The sequence below is a fragment of the Staurois parvus genome, unplaced genomic scaffold (assembly GCF_062004578.1).
Source record: "Staurois parvus isolate SC_StPar_1 unplaced genomic scaffold, SC_StPar_1.0 ptg000391l, whole genome shotgun sequence".
In the NCBI taxonomy this organism is placed as follows: domain Eukaryota; kingdom Metazoa; phylum Chordata; class Amphibia; order Anura; family Ranidae; genus Staurois; species Staurois parvus.
In genome coordinates, this window is record NW_028318187.1 from 1,716,940 (window position 1) to 1,744,160 (window position 27,221).

At 41.4% G+C, this 27,221-nt stretch overlaps 1 protein-coding gene across 3 annotated transcripts in view; it reads left to right on the forward strand.

Annotated features, from left to right (window-relative positions):
• Positions 1–27,221, forward strand: part of EXOC2 (exocyst complex component 2) — a 262,822-nt gene that overhangs the window by 61,000 nt on the left and 174,601 nt on the right. For all 3 annotated transcript variants that reach the window (XM_089686128.1, XM_089686129.1, XM_089686130.1), the window contains exons 4-5: positions 4,799–4,912; positions 16,274–16,398. In XM_089686128.1, coding sequence (XP_089542254.1) covers positions 4,799–4,912; positions 16,274–16,398 — 239 coding nt within the window. The remainder of the gene's footprint in view (positions 1–4,798; positions 4,913–16,273; positions 16,399–27,221) is intronic.

A 27,221-nucleotide genomic window follows, 5' to 3' on the forward strand; every position in this document is an offset into this window, starting at 1 on the left:
TAGTGTGTTTTATGTTTCCCTACACCCTGTGAGCATTTAACCCTTGTAGTGCAGCTGGCAGCTCTACTGCATGTGAGGAGTTTTGTTTTCCGCAGAATTCAGCTTTAACAAGCTGTAAATGAGCTTTAAAACAAGCCCACATTGACCTCTGTAGCTACAGACACTGTGGAGCAATTCATTCAGTGAGAGCACATTAAAACGTTTCAGCAGCTCAGCTTACTCTGTACTCTAGAAAAGTATTTTTCAATCGGGGTGCCGTGAGGAGTCAACAGTGTGCAGCAACAGCCCAATCTGAGCAATCCTCTGTTAATTCCTGAGATTGAGAGGGAGAGAGCACGGTTAACTGCAATGTACAGAAGAGGCAGAGAGATTTCAATCTGAGCCCAGCTCTTCCGTTAACTCCTGAGATAGAGGAGGGAGAGAGAATGTACAGAAGAGGCAGAGAGCTCAGCCCGCACCTCCTCACAGCTCTCCCCTCCTTTCTGTACTATTGCTGGCAAAACAGAAAGCCAAGATCTGCTTCCCCAATACAATAGTACAGAAAGGAGAAGAGAGCCGGGAGGAGGTGCGGGCTGAGCTCTCTGCCTCTTCTGTACATTCTCTCTCCCTCCTCTATCTCAGGAGTTAACGGAATAGCTGGGCTCAGATTGAAATGTAATGGAGGTAGAGAGCACAACCCACACCTCCTGGCTCTCTCCGCCTCACTACTCATGTAGGGATAGAAATGTATTTTTTTTTTTGGGGGGGAGGATGTTTGAAGGGGGTTGTGCTAGGAGAGGGGTTTGGGGGAGGTTGTGCAGGGAGGGGTGTTTTGCAGGGGTTATGCAAGGAGAGGGGATTTTGGGGGGAGTATATTGACAACCTACAGACCACATTTTAGGGCTTGTTCACACAAGGTTCAGTGCGGTAACACATGCAAAATCACACGTTTTCCCGTACTGCACAAAAATTTGCTGCCTTTTGAAGATGCATGTGGGTGCCATTAATTCTTAATGGTGCCCCCACACATTAGAAAATGCAATGTGTAGGAGCTCACAAAAAAGTGGACGTTTAGATGCACCTCCTGGTGTGAACGAGCCCTCAGACTGGTATGCCTCGGGACTGGGCAAAATGTTTAAGTGTGCCTTGACTGAAAAAAGGTTGAAAAGCACTGCTCTAGGACACCTGCTCAGTGTTACATTAAAGGCACATGTATACAGGGCGTTGTAAAAACTTTTCTAACAGCTGGAAACTGACTGCTAGAAAACGTAGGTTAAAAACGTCAGTTTAGCTGCGTTCATGCACGTTTAGCCGCGTTTATGCGCATTTGCGTTTAGAAGCGTTAGAAAAGATAACCTCAGGAGACCTTCCCAAATGCCCAAAATGCACTGAAAAATAGTAAATAATTAACTATCTCAGACATTTTGTGAGAAACAGAGAGAGCAGAAGCAGAGAGAGCAGTATGTGTTGAGATGACCTGTCTTTTCTGGTTGTATTCACTATGGATCCCATCATGAGCATAATGCGGCACCTTCTACCTTTTTTTTCCTTCACACGAAACCTGGAACTGACTGTGTTGGTGTACTAGATCTTTTTGAATATATGGAAAACGCTTTGCATGCATTTTTGATGAAAAAAAAAGACTCTGGATATGGACCAGCCCAAAAACGCGTCTAAACGCAAACACCCATAAACACATTTACAAGCGTTTACACACGGTTACAAGTGTTTGGCGCTTGAAATGCTGCTAAACTCTACTCCTGAACGCAATTTTTGTGTTTTCAAAAAAATGTCTGTAACCTCAACTGCCTGTAAATGACTGTGTATACATGAACACATAGGGAAACATAACGGAGAGTTCAGGGGCTGCTGAAAAAAACGCACAACTGCTCCTAAACGTCAGTTTATCAGCTGCAGTGTACATGCGCCCCAAATGTTCGAAGGTAGCTGAGCCACTGCTGGGAGAAGGAACACGGGACAGCTGAGCTGCAGAGGCCAATAAGGGCTTGTCTTGAACTTTGTTTACCGCTTGTTCAGAATATTTAAACACTTGCATGTCCATAGCCTGGCCTAAATTATTCCAGATAGTTTGCTATGACAAGTTGAAGTACCTCCATCTTGGATCTGAGGAGGACAAAAGGAGCTCTGGGTTGGGGGGATCCACTCTATAGCTTGTGTATTGTTTTTCAATGTAAAATCATCTTACAGTAGGTTCTTATATGCATGCAGTATATGTATTATACAATGCTTCTGCGGCATAAAGACATCTAGAGCTGTCTGATTATATTATACATGTTATACTGCTTGAGAAAGTTTACTTTACATTTTTGATCACAATGTTGTTTTGTTTCTCTTGTGACTGTTGTCTAGCACACTCTGTTGGAAACCTATATTTGGATATTATGTCCTAGATTGTAAGCTCCAAGGAGCAGGGCCCTCGAACCCCTCGTGTATTATTGTATTGTTACTCTGCTGTCTCGTGTACTGTCTCCCATTATAATGTACAGCGCTGAGCAAACTGTTGGCACTATATAAATACTGTATAATAATAATAATAATAATTATTTAATTAACCACTTGTCCTCCAGAGGATTTACCAATCCTCCCTCCCCCCCTTTTCCTGACCAGGCCATTTTTTGCGATGCGGCACTGCGTTGCTTTAACTGACAATTGCGCGGTCATGCAATGCTCCACCCAAATAAAATGTATGTCCTTTTTTTGCACAATGAGAGCTTTCTTTTGGTGGTATTTGATCACCTGTGTATTTTGTTATTTTTTGCGCTATAGACAGAAAATGACCGACAATTTTTGACTTTTTGCTATAAAACATATCCAGTATAAAAAATGTAAAAAAAGTCTTCATAAATTTAGGCAAAATTATTCTGCTCCATGTCTCTGTTAAAAAAAATCCCAATACATGTAAATCAATTGGTTTACGTGAAAGTTATAGCATCTACAAATGCCGGTATATATACTGGAATTCTTTTTTTAATACTGCCAATGGCGGCGATCAGCGACTTATAGTGGGACTGCGGTGGGCATTCTGACACTTGGGGGGGAACTGACTAACTGCCACTGACATCCTAATGACACTAATACAGTGATCAGTGCTAATAAAAAGCACTGACACTGTACTAATAACACTGGGCAGGAAGGGGTTAACATCTGGGGCGATCAAAGGGTTAACTGTGTGTTGTGTGCTGTTTTACTGTGTGTGTTGTGTGTGTTTTACTAGGGAAACATACTGCTGTGTAATTCTCTGCTGTGCAGAGAAATACACAGCAGCATGTTACTGCTGGTAGGAGAGAGACCTGTGCTGTTTACAAACAGGTCTCTCCCCTGTCAGTGTTACTCGGTGATCGCCAGGTGCCAGCGAGGAATCTCTGGCCGGGACCCAGTGATTGACATCTGTAGCCGCCAATGACGGCACAGGTAGGGCGGTGCGCACACCCTACCCAAAAATGCAAACTTACATATATATGCGTGATTTTGCGCAGCCCTGCCATCCTGTAGTTCTGCTATAGAGTGGTCGGGAAGCCGTTAAGAATTGGTAAATATTTCTCCGGAGTTTGCAAATTTTTCCTTACTTAAAATGAAAAAAAAGAATACAATTGAGCATAATTTTGCCATTGTGTGTTTTTTTTTTTTAACATTTTTTAAGTAAACCTTTTTATATATGCACTTTTGATTGAAACTTAATGAGTAACTCCACTTTTGTTGAGAGAAAAAACATTCCCCTCTGGGTGATCTATGTACAAGGATATTAATACAGTTTGCATTTTCTTACTGTGTCTGTGGAAAGTGAATGTGAATGGAGATGATTTTTGTAAAGATCAATTGGCTGATGCATTGGAAGGGTTCTTATGAGGAAAGTGGCCCTTTAGACAAGATTTTCCTTAGGGAGTATCTCATCAAAAATGACATTTTTTGTTGCGTGGGATGCCCAAAATCTGATTGTACCTTAGTGCAGTCTTCTGGGAAAACCAGTCAGCCAATTTCACAAGCAGGAAATTACATTACTGGGGGAGTTCTGTACACCAACTGTGTTCAGAATGCTTCCAGGATGTCATATTGCATTTCATTTTACAGAAAAAAAACCCAGAAAATTAAAAAGGGAAGGAAAATTTAAATATTCAATTACAATACAACTTGTTTAGCAATTATGTATTCATTATTATTTTTTTTTATTTTGCTATTTTTTGCCCACGAAAGTGGAGTTACCCTTTAAAGTAGAAAGGAAGGCTACACAGTAACCCACCTGTTTTATATTGCTTCCACTTTGCTCTGATCCTCCCCAAGTACATCATCTAGTGAATTGTTTTTTAAATACCTATTCTATGCAGTCACCTGACTGTAAAGCTCAGGTGGGTTATTGTGTAGTCTTTCCGTCCATTTTAATATATTGAAATTTGATGTCAACAGCATCTATTCCTATTGGTCTGCTAAGTGGCCAAGTAAAGGTTTGTGATGCAGCCTGGCACCCTGGTATTGTACAGAAGAGGGGTCTAACCACAGAGGGTAATGGCCGATTTTGGTACATGTGCCTGAAATGGCCATTATATTTTCTATAGCCGGACTACATGCATGCATGAGGAACTGGGAGACAGCATACATGAGGATAGGCTACTGCACAATGTAAATGCTGCCTGACTGCCAGGAAGATCAACAGACATAGGAAGCTATTGTCTGCAGCACGGGTTGTCTTATCTATTTACAGCTTCTACTTTTTTTTTTTTTAGTAGAATTACAGTTCTAGAAATGTATTATTTTGACAGATGAGTTTCTAATGATACCTTTAAATCTTTAAATATTTTTGCAGAGGCAAGATTCCACACCAGGACCTTGAGGCATTATTTACTGGAAAGACTGGAGACTTTAACAGTGAAAAGTTTTCTGCCACCTGGTACCTAATAGAGAACCATTCAACTGTGAGGTATGTGATGGACTATTCACGTTTTTCCCATTTTGTTTTTTTTTTATCAGTCAAAATCATATATGTAAGCAAATTAGGACAACTTTACCCAAATGTTGTTTTGTATTTATGGGTGGAGTCTGATGGCTTTCCTCTGTGCCTTGAAGTGAAACTAAACCCTCCTATCGTTTTCAGCCAAGGAAGCTTCCATCTGGCCCTCTGATCTTCAACTGCCATGATGCTGTTTATATGATCAGTTATAACCTCAGCCATTTGCTGTGTTCACAGTTTGGTTGAGAGCACAAGCAAATGTGACAGTTACACTCCTGGCACGTGCCAGGAATGTAACTGTTTTTTGAAACTGTTAAATCAATGGGTTTATTTCTGCTTTAGTCCTGGTTCACACTATGCGGTGCAGGACACAGCATGTAATTCGCACAGGAATCCACATGCAAATGTCTCTGGTGTGATTTGAGCCTTACATTTTGTATGGCTCAAATCGTATCTGCACCAAAAGGTGCAGGACCCTTTTTAAATCTGCACCTGAATCGCATCGCATGGGTGTTCTCACCCACGTGATGCAATTTCTGGCAATCACATTGCGTTTTGCAATCTGTTTCGGGGTGTCATTAATTCATTATTGACACCTGCACCAGATTACATGAATGTGATGCGACTGCAATGCGGTGCGGGAAACACACAGGATTCGTAGGGTTTGCTGCACTGCATTGGTGTGAACTCGAGCATAATTTATTTTTTGCTCACCAGTTACAATTTTCCATCAGTTTCAGTAATTGAAGCTAAGGGTCCACTTACACCGGTGTGTTTGCATTATGGTCTGCATAATACTGCACCCACTAGTGTGCTTTTTGTGAGGTTGGTGCTGTGTTTTTTTTCTTCCGGAACTTTATTCGGTTATATTAAAAAAAATAAAAAATAACTTTATGCACCACAGGATGTTGTAAAACTCAAAGGTGTGATGACATGCTGCATTCCTACACAACAGACATATATGTAAACAGGGTGCATAGAGAAAAATTCCTTGCTATATGTACAAAAGAAAAAACTAGTGACAAGAACGTGCCATCCCCTATAGTGAATGTGTCAATATCATACCACTGATTTCCTAGGCAGCTGCCCCTTTAACTGCTCCGAGACACTCCACATATAAACAAAAACAATGATAGTGGGTGCTCACCCTTATCATAACAAATGAATAAATAAATACATCAATACAATGGTGATCATAAAGTTCAGATAATATTGAATAGAAAAGTTCCCATCCACCAAATTCTTGTGTGTGAACTCAAAAGTAGTGACCAGATCTTCTTATTATTCCAGCAGTGTTCCACCAACGTGCTCGTCTGAATTGTGCACTCGCCGGATATCCTCATCCACTAAGTGGTCAGTACGACTTGGATGATAAATCCTCTATTCAGCTCCAATTAGACGTTTACTTCTCATACGGAATCTCCAAAAAAAGATGTTCTCACAAGCTTTAATTTATTAACCCTCTTCCAGTATCAATAATCGCTCTCAGAGAGAAGCCAGAAAGGCAATGTATATATTGTAGTAAGTTTATTCAATATACACAAGAAAAACATATACAATACATGCATCTGGTGCCAAGAGGGGCACCACCATGTACAGCCCACCAGAGGGAAATTTTCCACACGCTGTTAGTCTTGCGTTCCAGCGTCCAGAAGTGATATAACAGGGAAACTGGAAATGACGTGTGATTCAGCCTCTATGCATTTCGCACAGTGCGCATCCTCAGGAAGCTCATCCCGCCGCCTGAGGACACGCAAATTGTGTTTAGCCCAAGAACAAGAATGTAAGTTATTAAAGATTACCAGTCCTTAGATCTGGTGGCTGCATCCTAGCTAGGTTTACCTCCACACATAGAAAGGCTTCTTCACAGTAAAAGAAGTGAATATATGGAAAAGACTGTGAAAAAATAAAAGTCAGTAGCTACAAAAAACTGTAGCTGCTGATTTTTAAAAAATAGCCACTCATCTGTCCCCCCCCCCCCCCCTGCAGTGCGGTTCATTGGCCGTCCTGTGCTCCCGGCACCGTGGCATCTTCAGTGTGGGCACTCGGCTGTGCCAGCTTTCCGGCATGATTAGCTCTGCGCTTTCTAAATGGCCCTGTAGTCTTCTGGGACCAGAACACTATGGGGGGGGGGACAACTTCCACTTCCGATCGTCTAGAAAATCATAGCAGGAGTGGGTACCTGTCAATTTCAGGTACCTGCTCCCCAAAAATGCCAATCCTAATGTGAAGCTGGGGACCAGTCTTTAAAGTGGAACCTCCTCTTTTGGGCGGAGCTCTGCTTTAAGGTGCCAAGAATTGGCTCGGGTGAGGACAGTACCAGACCCCGGAACAGGTAAGTGTCCTTATGTTAAAAGCCAGCTGCTACAGTATTTGTAGTTGCTGACTTTTAATATTTTTGGAGGAGACTGGAACTAAAGAAAGGATATAACAGAATGCAATTGTCAGGGTTTATATAACCACAATGGGATTATCTGACACAGCTTGTTTGGTACATTTAAACCTATGTAGAGGACAGTTTGGGGTACCAGGCCTCAGAGGAGACTCAGTTGGACCAGTCAAAAGCCTGTCTGCACCTAAGCTGTGTAATACATCAAATGTAAGTGGCTTCAGATCAGTGTTCACTGATCAGACTTTAAAGTAGACTAGGAGGGGCACATAGTGAAATCCACATTTGCATGGACATCTTTTACTTTAGTGTATGATGCTTTTGAATGTCTCTTTCTAAAAGCAGAGAAACTGAGCTTGTAATTACACCTCATGGCAGTTGCAGACTGAGGCTCTATGTTCACAGTTTATTCTTGAACTAAACACTTTGTGCTAAACTGAGTACAGTATAAAAATGTTTGGCAATGATCATTTCTTTTCCTTAGGAATAGCTTCACTCACTGTCTAGAGGCAGATTATAGTGGTTGTGACAGACTCCTGATTTTACCTTCATTCTGTGTGAAAGTGAGTGTAAGTATAATGCGGGAGTGAAGAGGGAGTGTAGTATTATTATTTTTATTATACAGGACTTATATAGCACCAACAGTTTGCACAGAGCTTTACAATATAAAGGGAGACCGTACATCTACAATACAATCAAAACAAGAGGATTAAGAGGGACCTACTCATCAGAGCTTACAATCTAATAGGGTGGAACAAGTGGTACAAAAGGTTATAACTGTGGGGATGAGCTGATGGAAGTGATAAATGTTTATTAGGAGGCGTGAACGTTTTCAGGAATCGCTTAAAGGCAGCCAGATTAGGGAATAACTGGACAGACTGAGGAAGAGAGTTCCAGAGGATGGGAGAGGCTCTGGCAAAGACCTGGAGATGAGCATGAGAGGAAGAGACAAGGGAGCGTGAGGGCAGGAGATCTTGAGAGGAGCAGAGTGGACGGTTTGGGTGATACTTGGAGACAAGGTTGGTGATGTAGCTCAGGGCAGAGTTGTGAATAGCTTTGTATGTTGTTAGTATTTTGAATATAATTCACTGGGCAATCAGAAGCCAGTGGAGGGAGTGGCAGAGAGGGGTGGCAGACACTGAGCAGCTGGTAAGGTAGATGATCCTGGCAGCAGCATTCAAGATAGACTGAAGAATGGATAGCCTATGTACTGTAGAAGTAGGCCTATGAGAAGGGAGTTGCAATAGGACTGTATCAAAATCCCAACAGAAAAAGAACATTGTTTCTGAGGCTTTGTTTTCTGGAGAAATGAGTTGATAGTGTTATGTGAGCTGCATGAGAAGTGGGTAAAGACTAATGATTGTAATCCTTTTATTTGTATCCCACTCCAGCTCACGCACCGTTATCTTTACTTTCTACCTAGAACACAGTGTTTTCTTTAACACCACCACCACAGTTGTGATTGTTTTGAAAGCATCAATGGTTAGTTTGGAAAGGCCTTGTTTTTTTCAACATGGCTTTCTTGCATTGAAATATGACTTGGGGTTGATTGCCCGGCTTGTTCATACCAGAACTGTTTCTTTCTCAGTGACAGAAGTCAATGGGAATGCAAATAAAGCTCCTAGAGGATTGATAAGGTTTGTAAAGTGGACAAAGGCAATTCAGAAGGAATTGGAGGTGAAATGTACCTGTAAACTCCTGAAAGATCTTGGAAATGTTTCAAACCAACTAAATGCAGACTGAGGGCACCTGAAGGTGTGCTGCATTTTCACCAACACAAGCCCTTGGGCTGCCCATGGATTAGTCATTTTGTTTTGCATTCAGCAAGCAGGCCGACCGAAGAAAATAACAGACTAGTTTCCCCATCAACACCAGTAAGGTTTAAAGAAACATTTGACATGGTGGGATTTTTAAGACAGAACACAACCTTTCTCTTATAATATACACTTTATTTGTACATACATATTAAAACATTTTTGACATCAGGTTAGGTGTCTAAAATCACAAATGCCTTGAAAATTGCAACTCTAAATACAGTACCAGTTACAAATTCAGATTCTCAGAAAGCTCCTCCATTAGGTTCAAAAGGAGAGCTTTCTGAGAATCTGAATTTGTAACTTGTATTGTATTTTGAGCTGCAGTTTTCAAGGCATTTTTAATTTTAGACCTTTAACCTGATATAATTTTTTTTTTTTGGTTGTGTTGTGCCTAAAAATCCCACCATGTCAAATGTTTCTTTAAATTCTAATTAATAGGGATGTGGCACTTTTTAGGCCATTTAATTTTGGAACACCAGTAAGGTGGTTGGAAGTCCTTGCTGTGCCATTGTATTCTGACAGAAGGACTCCTTCACTCTTGGAAAATTTTTCTCAGTCATCCGGCTGCAGCCACTGATGAGTGTATTCTATCATTCCCAATATTTCTAAACCCAGGTCCATATATATCAGGTCCATATATATTTGGACACAGGCTCAATTTTCATACTTCTGGCTCTGTATGCCACCAGAATAAATTAAAACGAAACAATACAAATGAATTTGAAGTGCAGACTTTCAGCTTTAATTCAAGGGGTTGAACATAGATATCAAGTACAAATTTTAGGAACTGCAACCATTTTTTATACACAGTCCCTCCATTTTCAGGGGTTCCAATGTAATTGGACAAATGAAAATATTCATAAATAAAATGTTCATTTTTAATATTTTGTTAAATCCTTTACTGGCAAAGACTGCCTGAAGTCTGGATCCCATGGACATTACCAAAGACTTGGTTTCCACCTTTCTGATGCTTTGCCGTGTTCTAACTGCAGCTGTCTTCAGTTCTTTGTTTGTGGGTTTCTGCCTTCAGCAAGTGAAATGCATGCTTGATTGGATTGAGATCAGGTGATTGTCTCGGTCATTGCAGAATATTCCACTTCTTTTCTTGCAAAAGCTCCTGGGTTACTTTTGTAGTGTGTTTTGGATCATTGTCCATCTGTACTGTGAAGCGCCGTCCAATCAACTTTGCTGCATTTGGCTGAATCTGAGCTGACAGTATATCTCTAAACACTGCAGAATTCATCCGGCTGCTTCTGTCTTCTGTCACATCATCAATAAACACCAATGACCCAGTGCCACTGGAAGCCATGCATGCCCATGCCATCACACTGCCTCCACCATGTTTTACAGATGACGTTGTGTGCTTTGGATCATGAGCTTTTCCAAGCCCACTCCTGGAGAGTGTCCTTCACTTGTCTGGATATTGTGAATGTGTTTTTCTTTACCATAGAGAGGATCCTGTGATCATCCACCACTGTTGTCTTCCGTGGACATCCATGCCTTTCTATGTTGCTGAGCTCACCAGTGCGTTCTTCTTTCCTCAGAATGTACCAAACTGTTGATTTGGCTACTCCTAATGTTGCTGCTATCTCTCTGATGGATTTGTTTAATTTTTGAAGCCTTACAATGGCCTATTTCACTTGCCTGGACATTGCCTTTGAACGCATGATGTAGGTTCACAGCAAGAGATTCCAAATGTAAATACCACACTTAGAATCAACTCCTGACCTTTTACCTGCTTAATTGTTGAAGAAATAATGAAGGAGTAGCCCACACCTGGCCATGAAACCGCTTTTGATTCAATTGTCCAACTACTTTTGGTCCCTTGAAAAAGGGGGGATGGCTACTTTTAAGAGCTGTAATTCCTCAACCCTTCCTCCAATTTGTATGTACATACCCTCAAAGTAAACCTGAGAGTGTGCACTTTCAGCCCATATCCATTATATAACTATAGCTTGAATATGTTTGGGTAAATACCTGAAAAAAACTAAAATTGTGCCTGTGTCCAAATATATATGGACATAACTGTGTATGGGTGCATGTGTGTGTATAATATATATATATTTAATATTTCCATACCTTCTGTTACTTTTCTGAGTACTACAAAGGGAGCCAGTCATTCTCAATGCCTGTTCCTAATCATGTCTAGTGATTGTTAGAGGAGAAGTATCTTTTTTTTTTCACTGTTTTGTCCCCAATGCTGGATTAACTTAGTTCCATGTTGCTGGGTGCTTCCTAAGCCGAGACACAAGTGGGATGCAGCAGGATGGGATGCTGACATGCCCCTCTCTCTTTGCATTCTTTTTGCCGCGTCTTGTTGCAGGTAGGTGCTCCATGATGGGACAAACTTCTGTTATGAATTGCCTGTCTCTTTCCTGGCTTTGTTTTCGGATCACTGCGGGGTGGTAAGGGGATGGCTTGACGTGCAGAGAACATGGTGCCAAGGCCAACCTCATAGTTAGACTTAGGAGGCACATATCAACATGGCACAAAATACTGCACATGCTTTGTCCCGCTGGGGACAGAACAAGGAAATATGGGGAGTGTAAATCTGTAAATTCAGGATAAATAATTTGTGCATTTTACCACAACATAAAATGAACTCCAAACTTGACAGACTTTAGAATGATTGTGAATTCATTAATAATCACACATTAATAGAAACAAGTAGGCTAGGAACATGTAGATGCTAGAAAACCTTAGCTTTATGTTCTATGGTTTTATTTTTTCTTTTTAAATTCTTTGCATTTCTTTTTATGGTAATATTAATGTTTTTTAACAAGTCTGCCTGCACCTGTGGCTTTTTTTTTCTGGTTCGCTTTTAAAAAGATATTACAAAATACATAAAAAATGATCCTACTAATACAATGATAAAATATGTATTCGGTCAAGAAACCCCAGAATAGCCCATTCAGCATATGGAATTGTTCTAAATAACTTCTGTTTATAACTAAAGCACATGCAATGTATTTTACTCTTGACATCTGTTTTACAGCTGTGTATATCACCTTTTCACTCTCGTGCCCTGAACTTAACCTGGGGGAGAGTGAAGCTAATGGTATTCTTGGGTACTGGTGTTTTGGTTTGCTTGCAGCATGTTTTTTCCTTTTAGGAAATGTCCAACTTCACAAGTTAAAATCTGCTTTCCTGGCTTTAAGGTTGTGTTGCATTTTCTGGAACAATTGATGTACCTCTGCACCTTATATGTTACAGTGCAATAGTTCAGTGTTTTAGATTGTCCTGAATTCTGCAAAGTCATTGATACAAGTCAATGACACGTATACACTTGTGTGTACAGTCTTAAAGCAGACCCAAAACCAAAAATGTAATATATTGCCATTTACTAATCATTACATGAGGTGCCTGCATTAGTTTTTTTTCCCCTCTGTTTTCAGCTGGTGATCTCGCCAGTAACACACCTCCTGTATTAGAGTTCCCCCACTCTGGATGAATGAGCATGGGGGGACACCTTTGGACAGCAGCATTGTTAGTCTGTGGGGAGGGGGGTTGATAGGATCCATTTCTGTCTATGTATCCCGACCTATCCTTTTTTATCTCACCACCGGATTTGGAAGAAATAAAGCTCCAAACACAGAAGAGTCTAAGATCCAGTTGAAAGATATCTCCTTACAGGGGGGTGTTAGATGTACTAGCAGATTTAGATACACTAACAAATTAGCAGTTACACAAGCAGTTGCAGCAAACAGTTTTTTTTCTCTGTTGGGATAAAAGTTTTACATGAATGAATAAAAGCTGCTCATTGTTTTTTTAACGATGTATAGCCATACCTTTTTTGGCTATGCTTCTCCTATGGATCACCGGTATGAAGTTCGTTTTTAAGACTTCTGTTTTCAGCCAAGAGCGGACTGAAGCCCGCTGTCTGATGACATTGCAGAGCTGGTCCAGGCTCTGAAAAGATTCCTGACCATATGGTCGGGATCCACCCAGATGCCTGGACTGACAGCTGTCTCAGCCTCTCAGCGCCCCCTCCACAGCCTGGTGCTGCAGTGAGCACTGGAGGGGCAGAGCAGGGAAATGGTGACTGACAGCCTAAAGACTGAGAGCTGAGCGATCTGCGGTGTTTGAACACTCAGGTCTTGGAGCTGGCGGGGGACAGATGCAGCATCAGACTGATGCTGCATCCAACTAGGTGAATATAATTTTTTTTCCACTGAAACCTGAACTTCTCTATTTTCCATTAGGTTTTTGTTAGCGTTTATAGGCAGTTACAAACGTTCATAATAAGCGTTTTAGTAATAGCTAATACAATATTGGTATATTCCATCAAGTTCCATAGGATAGCATACCAAGAGCAGGATCATTGGATACATACACTGGAATGTAAATAAACAGTTATCACACCTGTTCAGAATTAGATATGAGGAACTTCTCTTTTCATAAAATACAAAAACAAGTACCTCTTAACTTGTTTTGTCTATCTAAGTGAAGGAAAACATTTGTTAATTCTATGCAAAACATTAACTTTAAAAAAGTATAATGCATTATGGTAAAAAAACCTCCCCCTTATTTGACACCCCCCCATCCCTAACATTTACCTGGTTCCTCTCAACTCAACTCTCTCAATCCAGCGCTGTCTAGACAGGAGCCCCACTTTTCTTTGTTCCTGGTCTCACAAGAGACACAGGCAGGAGCCTTATGTCCCTGCTGCTGTAAGTCAAAACCTGTGAGGAGGGAGCAGGAAGCATGACTGAGCCACTCTGTGTGTCTATGGACACACACAGCCTTGCTCAGGAGCTCGTCCACACACTGCTTGCTAAGGGGCACTTGTAGGAAAGGAGGAGTGGACAGCATCTGCGGGGGACTCCAGAAGAAGAGGTAAGACACCACTCTGTGGAGACATCACTTTAAATTGTCAAATTTATATGAGCAACCTTTTCTTATGGATCTGTATGTAGAAAGTTCCCCTACTAAGATTTACATTTTATTGAACTACACCGTGTTCCAAATTATTATGTAAATGATATTTTTCTCATTTACCTAAATAATTGATGTAAATAACAGTCAGCATAATTCTCATGTTATCAACTATTAAGAGTACAATTCACATTTTATTGAACAAACCTCCTAATGATAACAGGATTTTTGTTAAACATAAAACACTTCCAATGCACTGTTCCAAATTATTCCGCACAGTAAGTTTCAAAACACTTTATAGGTTGTAAAGAACTGAAAATTGTCATTTGTTGTGTTTGCAGCATATTTACTGAAATCAAAAGCGTTTTCAATCAAACTTTTAACAACATTTTAACTTTTTAAACATTTTAAGAGGTCACGTTACATTTTAACATAGGACCCCTTTTTTGATAGCAGCTTCACAAGTCTTGCATCCATTGAACTTGTGAGTTTTTGGACAGTTTCTGTTTGAATTTGTTTGCAAGATGTCAGAATAGCCTCCCAGAGCTGCTGTTTGGATGTAAACTGCCTCCCACCCTCATAGATCTTTTGCTTGAAGATGCTCCAAAGGTTCTCAATAGGATTGAGGTCAAGGGAGGATGGAGGCCACACCCTGACTTTCTCTCCTTTTATCCCCATAACAGCCATTGATGCAGAGGTATTATTTGCAGCATGAGATGGTGCATTGTCATGCATGAAGATGATTTTATTACAGAAAGCATAGTTGTTCCTTCTGTACCAGGGAAGAAAGTGGTCAGTCATAAACTCCACATACTTTGCAGAGGTCATCTTTACACCTTTGGGGCCCCTAAAGGAGGTGACCAGCTCTGTTCCCATGATTCCGGCTCAAAACATGACTCCACCACCGCCTTGCTGACGTCGCAGCCTTGTTGGAACAGGGTGGCCGTCCACCAACCATCCACTACTCCATCCATCTGGACCATCCAGGGTTGCACGGCACTCATCAGTGAACAGGACTGTTTGAAAATTAGTCTTCATGTATTCATCTGCCCAATGCGGCTGTTTCTGCTTGTGAGCATTGGTTAGTGGTGGCCGAATAGAAGGTTTATGCACAGTTGCAAGACTATGGAGGACTCTACACCTTGATGTCCGTGGGACTCCAGAGGCACCAGCAGCTTCAAATATCTGTTTGCTGCTATGTAATGGTATTTTAGCAGCTGCTCTCTTGATCCGATGCATGGATCTGGCAGAAATCTTCCTCAATGTGCCTTTACCTGCATGAACCCGTCTGTGCTCTGAATCAGCCACAAATCTCTTAATAGTGCCATGATCACGCTTAAGTTTTCGTGAAATATCTAATGTTTTCATACCTCATCCAAGGCATTGAACTATTTCACTCTTTTCGGCAGCAGAGAGATCCTTTTTCTTCCCCATATTGCTTGAAAATGGTGCTCTGCTTAATAATGTGGAACACCCTCCTTTAGTAGTTTTTCCTTAAATTGGGCTCACCGGCCAATCTAATTATCACAGGTGTCCGAGATTGTTTTCAGTGATCAAAAGAGCCCTGACACACAATGCCATCCATGAGTTAAACTGAAAAACAAAATATTTAATCTTTGTGACACTTAAATAGAATTTGCATAATAATTTGGAACACGGTGTATATGGCCAAAGGTGTGTGGACTGCCCTCCAGATTATTGATTTCAGATGTTTACAGTGAATGATACTGTTAATGATACGGCATACAAAGACAGGTTCTACAATTATCCACTTCTTTCTCTTGTGGTCAAAGTTTGAGAGAGGCCCTTTTTCCAGCATGGCTGTGCCCCTGTGCACAAACTCAGGTCCATAAGAACATTTTGATGAATTTGTTGTGAAGGAACGCCAGTGGCCTGCGCAGAACCCTGATCTCAGCCCTACTAAACACCTTTGGGATCAGATTGAATGCCGACACCGACCTTGCAAATATTCTTTTGGCTGATTGGATGTGCAGTTCCATAGACACACTCTAAAAGTTTGTGGAAAGCCTTTCCAAAAGAGTGGGGAAGGGGCCATTAATGTCCATGGCTTTGTAGTGGCTTGTCCAGCTTGCTGATATAAGTGCGATGGGTGTCTACAATCTTTTGGCCAATCAAAACACACACTGTATACTCTATGTAGGCATTTACATGGGATCAGTTTTGTGTATGCTGTAGTGACATTTCTTGTTGTTTTTCTTTGAATGGAAACCAATATAAATATATTTTCAGTTTTGAACAGCTGAAAGTCGCAGCCAACAACCTTCGAAAGCAGGCAAGCAAGAAAAATGAGGGGAATGTTGCCTATGTGAAAGGAGGTCTTAGCACATTCTTTGAGGCCCAAGATGCACTGGCAGGTAAGACTGTTCTGTTATCTCTTGTGGAACCAATCTATGTTCTGGACACAAAGAATAATGTGCATCCATTTTTCATCAGCACAAACTTCCTAAATAGAAATCCCCCATAATGAATTTTATCACGAATGCTGGGACTTGGACACATATCTACTAAGCCATAACCAATGTTTGAGGATTTTTTCTTTGGTTTACTGCCACAGCATTGCATGGTCTGAAAGTGTAGTCCAGCTGTAAGTAGAAGTGCAGCCATCCTCACTTTGTCAGCCTCCAGATGGACGAGGGACTATGAGATGTGTAGTGTGCGTAGAGCAGTGCACATGGCCGCAACTAATGTGCAGTTTTCACTTCAAACAAACAGAAGTAAGAGGGGAAAGGAGAGATTCAGGAGCTCACAGAGGACGTTACAGGGAAGCAGAAAAACAACAAAACGGTTTCATTAAAAATAGATTTCAGGATCATTAAGTAGTGGATGTGTATGGATTATTTTTGGAGAATACCAATATTGTTTAGTGTCACTTTAAGCATGTGCTCTCCCTTAGACCTGTTTCGAGCTGCAGAACAGTTGCAGAACCAAGTTTAACCAGCAGAGGGGAGAAATTGCAAGAATGACATTTAGCTAATTTGTCTGGGTTTGTGAAGTGATACTAACCAGAGAAGTGTTAATGACCATAATTCATTCACAGAAATCATATATATCATGCCACTGTGTTTTGTTTTGTTTTTAATTCTCTAAGTACCTTATTCCTGCAGCGCTGTTTTGTGGTCACTCAATCTTTCTTTGTTCTTTGGCATCTGTAGGGAAAAATCCTTGAGAGGGGCTTCTATTACTCTGTTGATGTAAGCTCTCTACAATGTGAGTCTGTGTCTGGCCAGCTCTGATTGGTGCTGTGCTGGTCACATGACTAAAAAAACAGTTTCAGAAGAGCAATTCAAATTAAAGTATAAATATAAACAAAACTGTTTTACAGCTTCTTATAAATCTTTAATATGTGTATTTTTGTGCATTGAGTCCAAGATGATTGAAACTAGTTTTCATTTTGTTCAGATGGCATGCTGTTCTCGGGTCAATGGTTTTGCATAGTGCAGCCCCTGCTCTGTGCAAAACCATTGCACAGATCAGGTAAGTATAACATGTTATACACTATATTGCCAAACGTATTGGGACACCTGCCTTTACACGCATGTGAACTTTAATGGCATCCCAGTCTTAGTCCATAGGGTTCAATATTGAGTTGGCCCACCCTTTGCAGCTATAACAGCTTCACCTCTTCTGGGAAGGCTGTCCACAAGGTTTAAGAGTGTCTATGGGAATGTTTGACCATTCTTCCAGAAGCGCATTTGAGAGGTCAGGCACTGATATCAGAGGAGAAGGCCTGGTTCGCAGCATCAGCTGTAATTCATCCCAAAGGTGTTCTATCGGGTTGAGGTCAGGACTCTGTACAGGCCAGTCAAGTTCCTCCACCCCAAACTCTCTCATCCATATCTTTGAGGACCTTGCTTTGTGCACTGGTACGCAGTCATGTTGGAACAGGAAGGAGCCATCCCCAAACTGTTCCCACAAAGTTAGGAGCATGAAATTGTCCAAAATGTCTTGGTATGCTGATACCTTAAGAGTTCCCTTCACTGGGACTAAGGGGCCAAGCCCAACTTCTGGAAAACAACCTCACACCATAATCCCCCCTCCACCAAACTTTACACTTGGCACAATGCAGTCAGACAAGTGCCGTTATCATGGCAACCGCTAAACCCAGACACGTCCATTGGATTGCCAGACAGAGAAGTGTGATTCGTCACTCCAGAGAACACGTGTCCACTGCTCTAGAGTCTAGTGGCGGCGTGCTTTACACCACTGCATCCGCCGTTTTGCATTGCGCTTGGTGATGTATGGTTTGGATGCAGCTGTTCGGCCATGGAAACCCATTCTATAAAGTTCTCCACACACTGTTGTGGTGCTAATCTGAAGGTCACACGAAGGTCTTTATCTATTGACTCAATAGACAGGTGGTAACTTCTGCCCCTTGTGCGCTTCAGCATGCGCTGACCCCCGCTCTTTCATTTTACACGGCCTACCACTGTTGTTTCCAGTTGCTTCCACTCTGTTATAAATCCACTAACAGTTGACCGTGGAATATTTAGTAGCAAGTAAGTTTCACGGATGGACTTATTGCACAGGTGGTAACCTATCATGGTATCACGCTTGAATTCATTGAGCTCCTGAGAGCAATCCATTCTTTCACAAATGTTTGTAGAAGCAGTCTGTATGCCTAGGAGCTTGATTTTATACGCCTGTGGCCATGGAGGTGATTGGAACACCTGAATCCAATGATTTGGAGGGGTGTCCCAATACTTTTGGCAATATAGTGTATTTATTTTATATGTTACATGTTTGTTATTTAAAAAAAATTATTATTATCAATTTAAATAGCATTTTTGGCTTGTGGTGCTCAGATGCAGTGTAGTTCTGTTTCAGACAAAATCACACATCTTTTCTGTACTAGTTTTCCATGAAATATTCTGTATAAATTCCATCCACCTATCCATGTGTTTTACATTGGCATGCAGTTACACTTGTGTTGCTACTGCACCTTGAATCGCTTTGACAGGAGACTGTTATGTTAGTAGTCAGAGAGTAAAAGATTTGCTTCGCTGGCATTTCATTAAATTTTCTCTTGTGGTTCTGCTCAGATCTGCAAATCACACTAATTTTTTCTTTTTAATTTTAAATAACTATGTAGCTGAATTCTAGACAATCCACTGAATACACAGATTATATAGTATATGTGTGTGTGTGTATATTTTACAGAGCCCTGGCACACTGTAATGCAAATTGGAGAACTTATATTTTTTTGGAGCTCAGCTAAAGGATACCTATGCAACCTATTGTAACTTACAGTATCGGTGATCAGGAGCACTGTAACTGGTGTGGCACTAGTATGATGTCACCATAGTGACACTGCACTTGCTCTGGTGAGAGTATGTAAAAAAAGCTCACAATAATAAGCAATGGGGCAATGATTGAATGTTTGCTACAGGACATGTGATTGCTGTGATTGGCCACAGAACACAGCGGCCTGGTACACTGATCGGTGTCGGTACAACAACACTTGTCCTGCTCACCCCTATATGTATGGTGGCCAGGCAGGAAGAGGCTAAGGAATACAATTAGGCTTTCTTTCTCACCCAGTCTGTAACTGGACAGTAAAAGAGAAGCAGCAGACTGATGATCTCTTCTCACTCTGCTCACGCTTCCCGTCAGCATGTTTCTTGGCTACCCATAGCAAGAGGACCGTGAGTTTGCGTTACTAAACTCATGACCCTGCATTCACTATCCAGTCTTCCACACTACACAGAGAGGAGTTTTCATTTTCCTGTGACTGTCCTATGAGGCTGCATAACCCCTGAACCTCTGTCTGGACAGTACTGATTGGCCCTGTGCTGATCACATGCACCCTCTCTAGCAATACACACTAAACAGAGCATGTGCAGACTTGCCACTGCTGCTTTAACTATGGCAGATGGATTGGGGACAGCAAAAGAAGGGGAGGATCAGGGAAGACAGAATCAAACAGCCTTTTTACACAATGCAGAAGATTAGCCCCTTAGGTTCCGCAGTGAGTATAACAAACATGCTTTACTGCATATACAGACTGGATTTACTATTGTGGGTGTAGCAACACCATGTAATAATATTAACGACATCTGGATCTTTAAATTGTATCTCTAAGCAAAACCTTTTTCTTAAATATTGGATTGATTGGGGAAGGGTTACACCCCAAGTCAAGTAGTTATTGCTGTCTATATTTTCACTGGGGAGATTCACCCCTCTTTTTGTCCTGCTAACCATTGTTACCAAAAAAGAAAGTGAAGGTAAATCCAAAATTTTAGAGGATAAGACATAAGAGTACATCTTTCAATGGGCATATTTGTTCCAGGAATAACTCTTTAAGATAGGAATTCCCCTCACTTTGGGAGATTTTCTCTACCTTTCTGTTGTGTGTCTGGGATAGGAAGTAAAGGTAAATTTCCCCCGATTGTACATAGACAATAAAAAAATAAACTGGCAGGGGTTTTACCATTCCCTTCTGTATCCAAAACTAAAAATACATTTTGGGTATATACAGTTCTCAGCGCAAATGAGTACACCCCAACAGATTTGTCAGAAAAGCTTTACTTTGCTGTAAGAATCAACATTTTCCATCTGCACACACAAAAAAGTATTTTTCTAACAAATTCATTCAAGGCCATGCTGCAAAAATGAATACACCCCAATGAGAGTCCTATGACCAAAGCTAAATTTTAGACAACAAAATACTAATTAAGAAGAAATCAACTACAGGTGAGTCTAATTACTCAATAAACAGACGTCCAGCAGACAGTTGATTATAAAAGGGCGTTACTTTCATGCTGTCAGCAATGGCACCACATGGAAGAGAAATGTCACAAGGCCTGAGAAAGAAAATAATTTCTTTACACAAGAAAGGTGAAGGTTACAAGAAGATCAGCAAAGATTTACTTATCAGGCAAAAGTGATACAAAAATTTAACAAAGATGGAACTACAACCATTTCACAGAGATGTCCAGGCCATCCACGGACGTTAACACCTTGACAGGAGCTTCTTCTAATGTGAAGGGTTGAATAAAATCGCCATGCAAGTTCACTTCTTTTAGCTAAAGAAGTAGAAAGCCAAACTGGGGTGATTGTTTCCCGTGACACAATACGGTGTACACTGCAGAGGAATGGCATGCATGGGTGTTGTCCATGAAGGAAGCCTCTCCTAAAGCCCATACACAAAAAAGCCCACCTAGAATTTGCCAGAGCCCATGCTGAAAAAGAAGACTACCACTGGGATTCTGTACTCTGGCATGATGAGACCAAGATAAATGTTTTTGGAACTGATGGCTGCAAAACTGTATGGTGTCGCAAAGGTGAGGAGTACGAAGAAAAATGGATGGTGCTTAGTGATACACGGTGGTGGCAGTGTACCTTTGTGGAGCTGCATGAGTGCTGCTGGTGTTGAGGAGTTGCATTTCATTGATGGTATCATGAATTCACAAAGGTACAGCTTTATATTGAAAGAGAAGATGTTGCCATCACTCCGTGCCCTTGGCTGTCGTGTACTTTTCCAAAATGACAATGATCCAAAACACACATCTAAGGCCACTGCCATTTTCTGTGCTTCTGCTGCCACTACTACAGAGTCTGATTTAACCATTTCGCCTGTTCACCCCCCATGCACCAGAGCAATTTTTTAATTTCTGCTATTTACCTGTTTATTCAGCAGTAACTCATTGTCATTACTAATGATAAGAAGATAATACATTTATTTTTTTTAATGGGAAATACGTAAATGTGTCAAAATATTAACAAAACCAAAAAGTTTAAATAGTGTTAATAAAATAGAAACAAAGAAAAATCTGCAGAAAAATAATAGTTGAAAAGAGAAGGAAACTAAGGAGTTAATTAGGGCTGATTAGAGTAACCTGAGGGTTAATAAGGGGTTAAAAAGGGAAACATTTTATTTAAAAAAAACTAAAAACTTTTTTCTTGTCAGGTTGCTTTAACTGACATCATCTGTAGGTTGGAGTTCATCCCTTTGATCTGCAGATGAATGAACAGAAAGATACAAATGTAACAATATGTTTTTGTATAATTGCATCTGAAGTAGTATGTATAAACACTGATTCTGACTGCTTTTGTGATAGCTAGAACTGCCTACTTCTTCTCTGAGTGTACTGTGATATGTATGTATAATATATGTGTGTAGCACGCCCAAAGTCTACAACTAGTGAAGTCACATTTTGGAGAGCTCCCTACCACCTGACTTCTCAATCCTGCAACATAGATTGCACTTACGCCTTCACTTTCATGTAATAATATTTCACTTATATACTACAGCTCTAGTGTGGATCCATATCTACCTGTGCATTCCCGGTCCTCGTCTACATTTTTCTACCCATGTACATGTATTATATCCCAAGTCCCTCCTACTGTTTCCATCCTTTACTATACTGCTACTACTATACTACAAAGTACATATCCAAGTGTGTGTGGTAAAAATGTTTATTTTTAAGGGTCCAGCAACATTGTGCTCATTCTTAAAATGTACACTCACTGTTTGTTAATTTAACCAATTTGTCCAGTTTAATTTGTAATGTTTCATCCACCCCCCACTATGTAGACATGCACAGTGCAAGGATGGGTCTGTGGGCAAGGAATTAAAGGTCAACACTTTGCACAGTGACGTAAACATGTACATATGTATTCTTACATCATTTTTGCAATAAGCATACACTGTGTGTATACAGGGAGTATGGAACCCTAGAAAGGAAGGTAACGAAAAATGGGATGTATTTTATTTTAGGCTCCGATCATTCCTTTCCTATAAAACACAACGTAAACAAAGTCACCATCAACCTGACAACCCAGCTTAGTGGCAGTGAGACAAGGTACATCTGATAAGGCCAAGTTATTTGCCAGGAAATTAAACTAGCACTCTAGATAGCTGACCAACCTGACCTTTTTACTTTCTGTGTAAACATGTCTGAATTCCAGGAGAAAATTGACTCCTTTATTACAAACCAACTGTTGCTTCACAGGATGGTGGCAACCAGGGGTTTATTTTCAGTGTTTTAGTCTCAATATTTTCAGACAGTGCACCTCAACACCATTACTCTTCTATTTTTTCATTAAAATAAAATAAATATTACTTAAAATATTTGGGATTTTTAAGCAAGAACAATCAACTATTTTCCAAAATTATAATTGTCAATTTATTTTTTTATACCTACAGGTGTAGGCAGCTATACAGGGGGTTTAACTTGGAGTGGAAAACAATAGGCATAAGGCAGGTCTTGACAAATTTGCTTTGAATCTAGGAGTCAGCTAAAAAATTTAGTAGCCATATTTGTTTTTTTGGCTTGGGTTGCCAGTGCCCGGGGCAAATCAACTTTTGGGCGACAAGCTTCACGCGATGCGATTTGCCATGCAATAATCACAGCAAAACCTGAACCTGAGTTTTGTGATCACAGCGATTCTGCCGTGATAACAAAATGCCCTGGTTCACACACATGCGATTCTGGATGCGTTTTCAGACTCACAGATTCACATGACAGGCTAGATATTATGTGTTCCTACTGAGGTGTTCATACAAATGCGATCCACAATCAAGTGCCATTACGAAAAGGGTCCTGTGTGAGTTGCGTCCTGTGCAGTGCGTTCCAGACTCACAAGTGATAAAGTAGAGAGGCATGCGGAGTTAAGTATTCACATAGGATTGCTATTGACAGGAATTTCTGCACTGAAGTCAATAGGAGACATTTTAGCATTGAAGTCAATGAGAGGCGTTTTTCCATTAAAGTCAATGAAAGGGGTTTTTCCATTGAAGTCAAAGAGAGGCGTTTTTGCATTGAAGTCAATGAGAGGCGTTTTTCCATTAAAGTCAATGAAAGGGGTTTTTCCATTGAAGTCAAAGAGAGGCGTATTTGCATTGAAGTCAAAGAGAGGCGTTTTTGCATTGAAGTCAATGAGAGGCGTTTTTGCATTGAAGTCAATGGGAGGTGCTTTTGCATTTAAATCAGTGGGAGGCAGTGTGTGAACCCAGGCGCCATGACACAATTTCTAGTCGCCATGGCAACCTGGCGCCTGGGATTTGTTGAGCCCTGGCATAATGAGTCTAGAAAGAAAATGAATAGGCACAACATTTGCCCAACATACAAAACAGTAGAAGTGGCATTGTGCAGCACACATGCCTATGGAGTGAGGACAGATTACTGGAAGATTACATATATCATACAAAACAAGAGAAGTGTCCATACATACAGAATAAGAAGAGATACTAAAGGTTATACAAAGCTTACAGAGCTAGCTAACAAAAATAAGAACAGAGTTTGAAAATTACAACCAGCATACAGAATACTGTAAGAACAGTTAGTGAGAATGCCATTAAATCAGTAACAAACCTGAAAGCAAACATTTATTATGTTGCAGCTTACCAATTCTTAGATGTGATGGCTGCATTAGGTTTCTTTTTTTGGCATTCTTTCTTCTATTTTCATCTGGTTATCCAGCCAGTAAGTATTTTGTTTTTCAAAAGAACAAGCTCTTTTGCAAATGTAATGGTTTACAAGGTAGAGGCACACCATTTACCAATGGTAGTAGGGGTGCTTCCGAAGATCAACATTTATTTATGTTAAACCTTTATCCCAAAAGGAAAAAAAAAACTGTTGCTAAAACTGCCTATAAAGTGTTAGCTGGAGTTTTAAAAGTATAAAAGTGTACCTATTCTTATTTTACCAGTGAAAAAATAAATTAAATTACTTTTTTTCCAAAAGAAGTGAAAACTATATGTGATAACAAATACCGTATTTTGCACTCCATAAGTTGCACTTTTTTCCCCCAAAAAAGGGGGAAAATGAAAGTGCATCTTATAGAGCAAATATGGAGCGGCCGGTCCGATATTTCCGCCGCCGACACCATGACAGAATACCGGGCCGGCCGCTCAGCTCTTCCCTGCAGCAGGACCTTACCTGTTCCTTGGTCCGGTGCTGTACAGTCTTCCTGCCCCTTTTTTTATCTTTAGTGTGGGAACCCAGCTGTGACAGCCGGGTGCCCATTGCGCATGTGCGAGAAGCGATGCACTTTGTGAATGGCCCGGCGTCTTCTGGGACCTGTCACGTGTCCCAGAAGACGCCGGGCCATTCACAAAGTGCAGCACTTCTTGCGCATGCGCAATATGCACCCGGCTGTCACAGCCGGGTTCCCACACTAAAGGGAGGATAACTCTGCGGAAGTGGGAGCGGGTACCTGTCAAATTCAGGTACCCGCTCCTCCTCCCTCCCCAAAGGTCCACAGTCTCTGGTCCTCTCCTGTACTGTCTGCAGTTTCTGGTCATCTCCTGTACTGTCTGCAGTCTCTGGTTATCCCCTGAACTGTGTCTGTAGTCTCTGGTCATCTCCTGTACTATGTCTGCAGTTTCTGGTCATCTCCTGTACTGTCTGCAGTCTCTGGTTATCCCCTGTACTGTGTCCGCAGTCTCTGGTCATCTCCTGTACTGTCTGCAGTTTCTGGTCATCTCCTGTACTACGTCTGCAGTCTCTGGTCATCTCCTGTACTGTCTGCAGTCTCTGGTCATCTCCTGTACTATGTCCGCAGTCTCTGGTCATCTCCTGTACTATGTCTGCAGTCTCTGGTGATCTCCTGTACTGTGTCCGCAGTCTCTGGTCATCTCCTGTAGTATGTGTGCAGTCTCTGGTCATCTCCTGTACTATGTTCGCAGTCTCTGGTCATCTCCTGTACTATGTTCGCAGTCTCTGGTCATCTCCTGTACTATGTCCGCAGTCTCTGGTCATCTCCTGTACTATGTCTGCAGTCTCTGGTCATCTCCTGTAATGTGTCTGCAGTCTCTGGTCATCTCCTGTACTCTGTCCGCAGTCTCTGGTCATCTCCTGTACTGTGTCCGTAGCCGCTAGTCATCCCCTGTACTAAGTCCGCAGTTTCTGGTCATCCCCTGTACTACGTCTGCAGTCTCTGGTCATCTCCTGTACTATGTCCGCAGTCTCTGGTCATCTCCTGTACTACGTCTGCAGTCTCCTGTCATCTCCTGTACTGTGTCCGCAGTCTCCGGTCATCTCCTGTACTATGTCCGCAGTCTCTGGTCATCTCCTGTACTGTGTCCGCAGTCTCTGGTCATCTCCTTTACTGTGTCCGCAGTCTCTGGTCATCACCTGTACTATGTCTGCAGTCTCTGGTCATCTCCTGTACTATGTCTGCAGTCCATTGGTTCAGAATATTTTTTTTTCTTGCTTTTCTCCTCTAAAATCTAGGTGCGTCTTATGGTCAGGTGCGTCTTATGGACCGAAAAATACGGTAAATAGTGATATCACCCACAAGATCAATAAACAACAAAGGCTGCTGCTGAGATCGGGTTTAACTCCCTCTACAGTAAACCAAAAACAAAATGTGTCAACTCAAATAGCTACCATGTATGAATAAATGTAAAAACATAAAGGTTCACATATATTGAGTGTTCAAAAGAAACGTTTGCATTAAAATTCAGTAGTGCAGTCTATGGTGAAACTGCAATATTTTCCCCAGAAGGTTAGTGCAGAAATCAGTTCTGGGGTCCCCTTCCTGTGTTCCTACACTCACCAACAGCTGTGGGCTCCTACATGTAATGTTAAGAGTCTAGTGTGCATATACTGCAGATCTCTTGGGATTGCTGGGACTTCTATTCCTCTCTATCGATTGTTCTTCCGCTGTAGTAACAGGATTCAAAGGCTGGTGTGCTCTCAAATAAAAAATAAATGGCTATGTGGGCCCCTCTTACCACTCCTTTTTCATGTGAGAGCACACCAGCCTTTGATTCCTGTTACCACAGCAGAGGAGCGATCGAGAAGGAGGAACAGGATGGTCACTGCCAGAGCCCTACAAAATGACCTTCAGCAGGCCAATGGTGTGAATGTCTCTGACCAAACAATCAGAAACAGACTTCATGAGGGTGGCCTGAGGGCCCGACGTCCTCTAGTGGGTCCTGTGCTCACTGCCCAGTACCATAGAGCTCGATTGGCATTTGCTATTGAGCACCAGAATTGGCAGGTCCACCACTGGCACCCTGTGCTTTTCACAGATAAGAACAGGTTCACCCTGAGCACATGTGACGGACGTGAAAGGGTCTGGAGAAGCCGTGGAAAACATTATGCTGCCTGTAACATCGTTCAGTATGACAGTTTTGTTGGTAGGTCAGTGAGGGTCTGGGGAGGCATATCCATGGAGGGACGCACAGACCTCTACAGGCTAGACAATAGCACCCTGACTGCCATTAGGT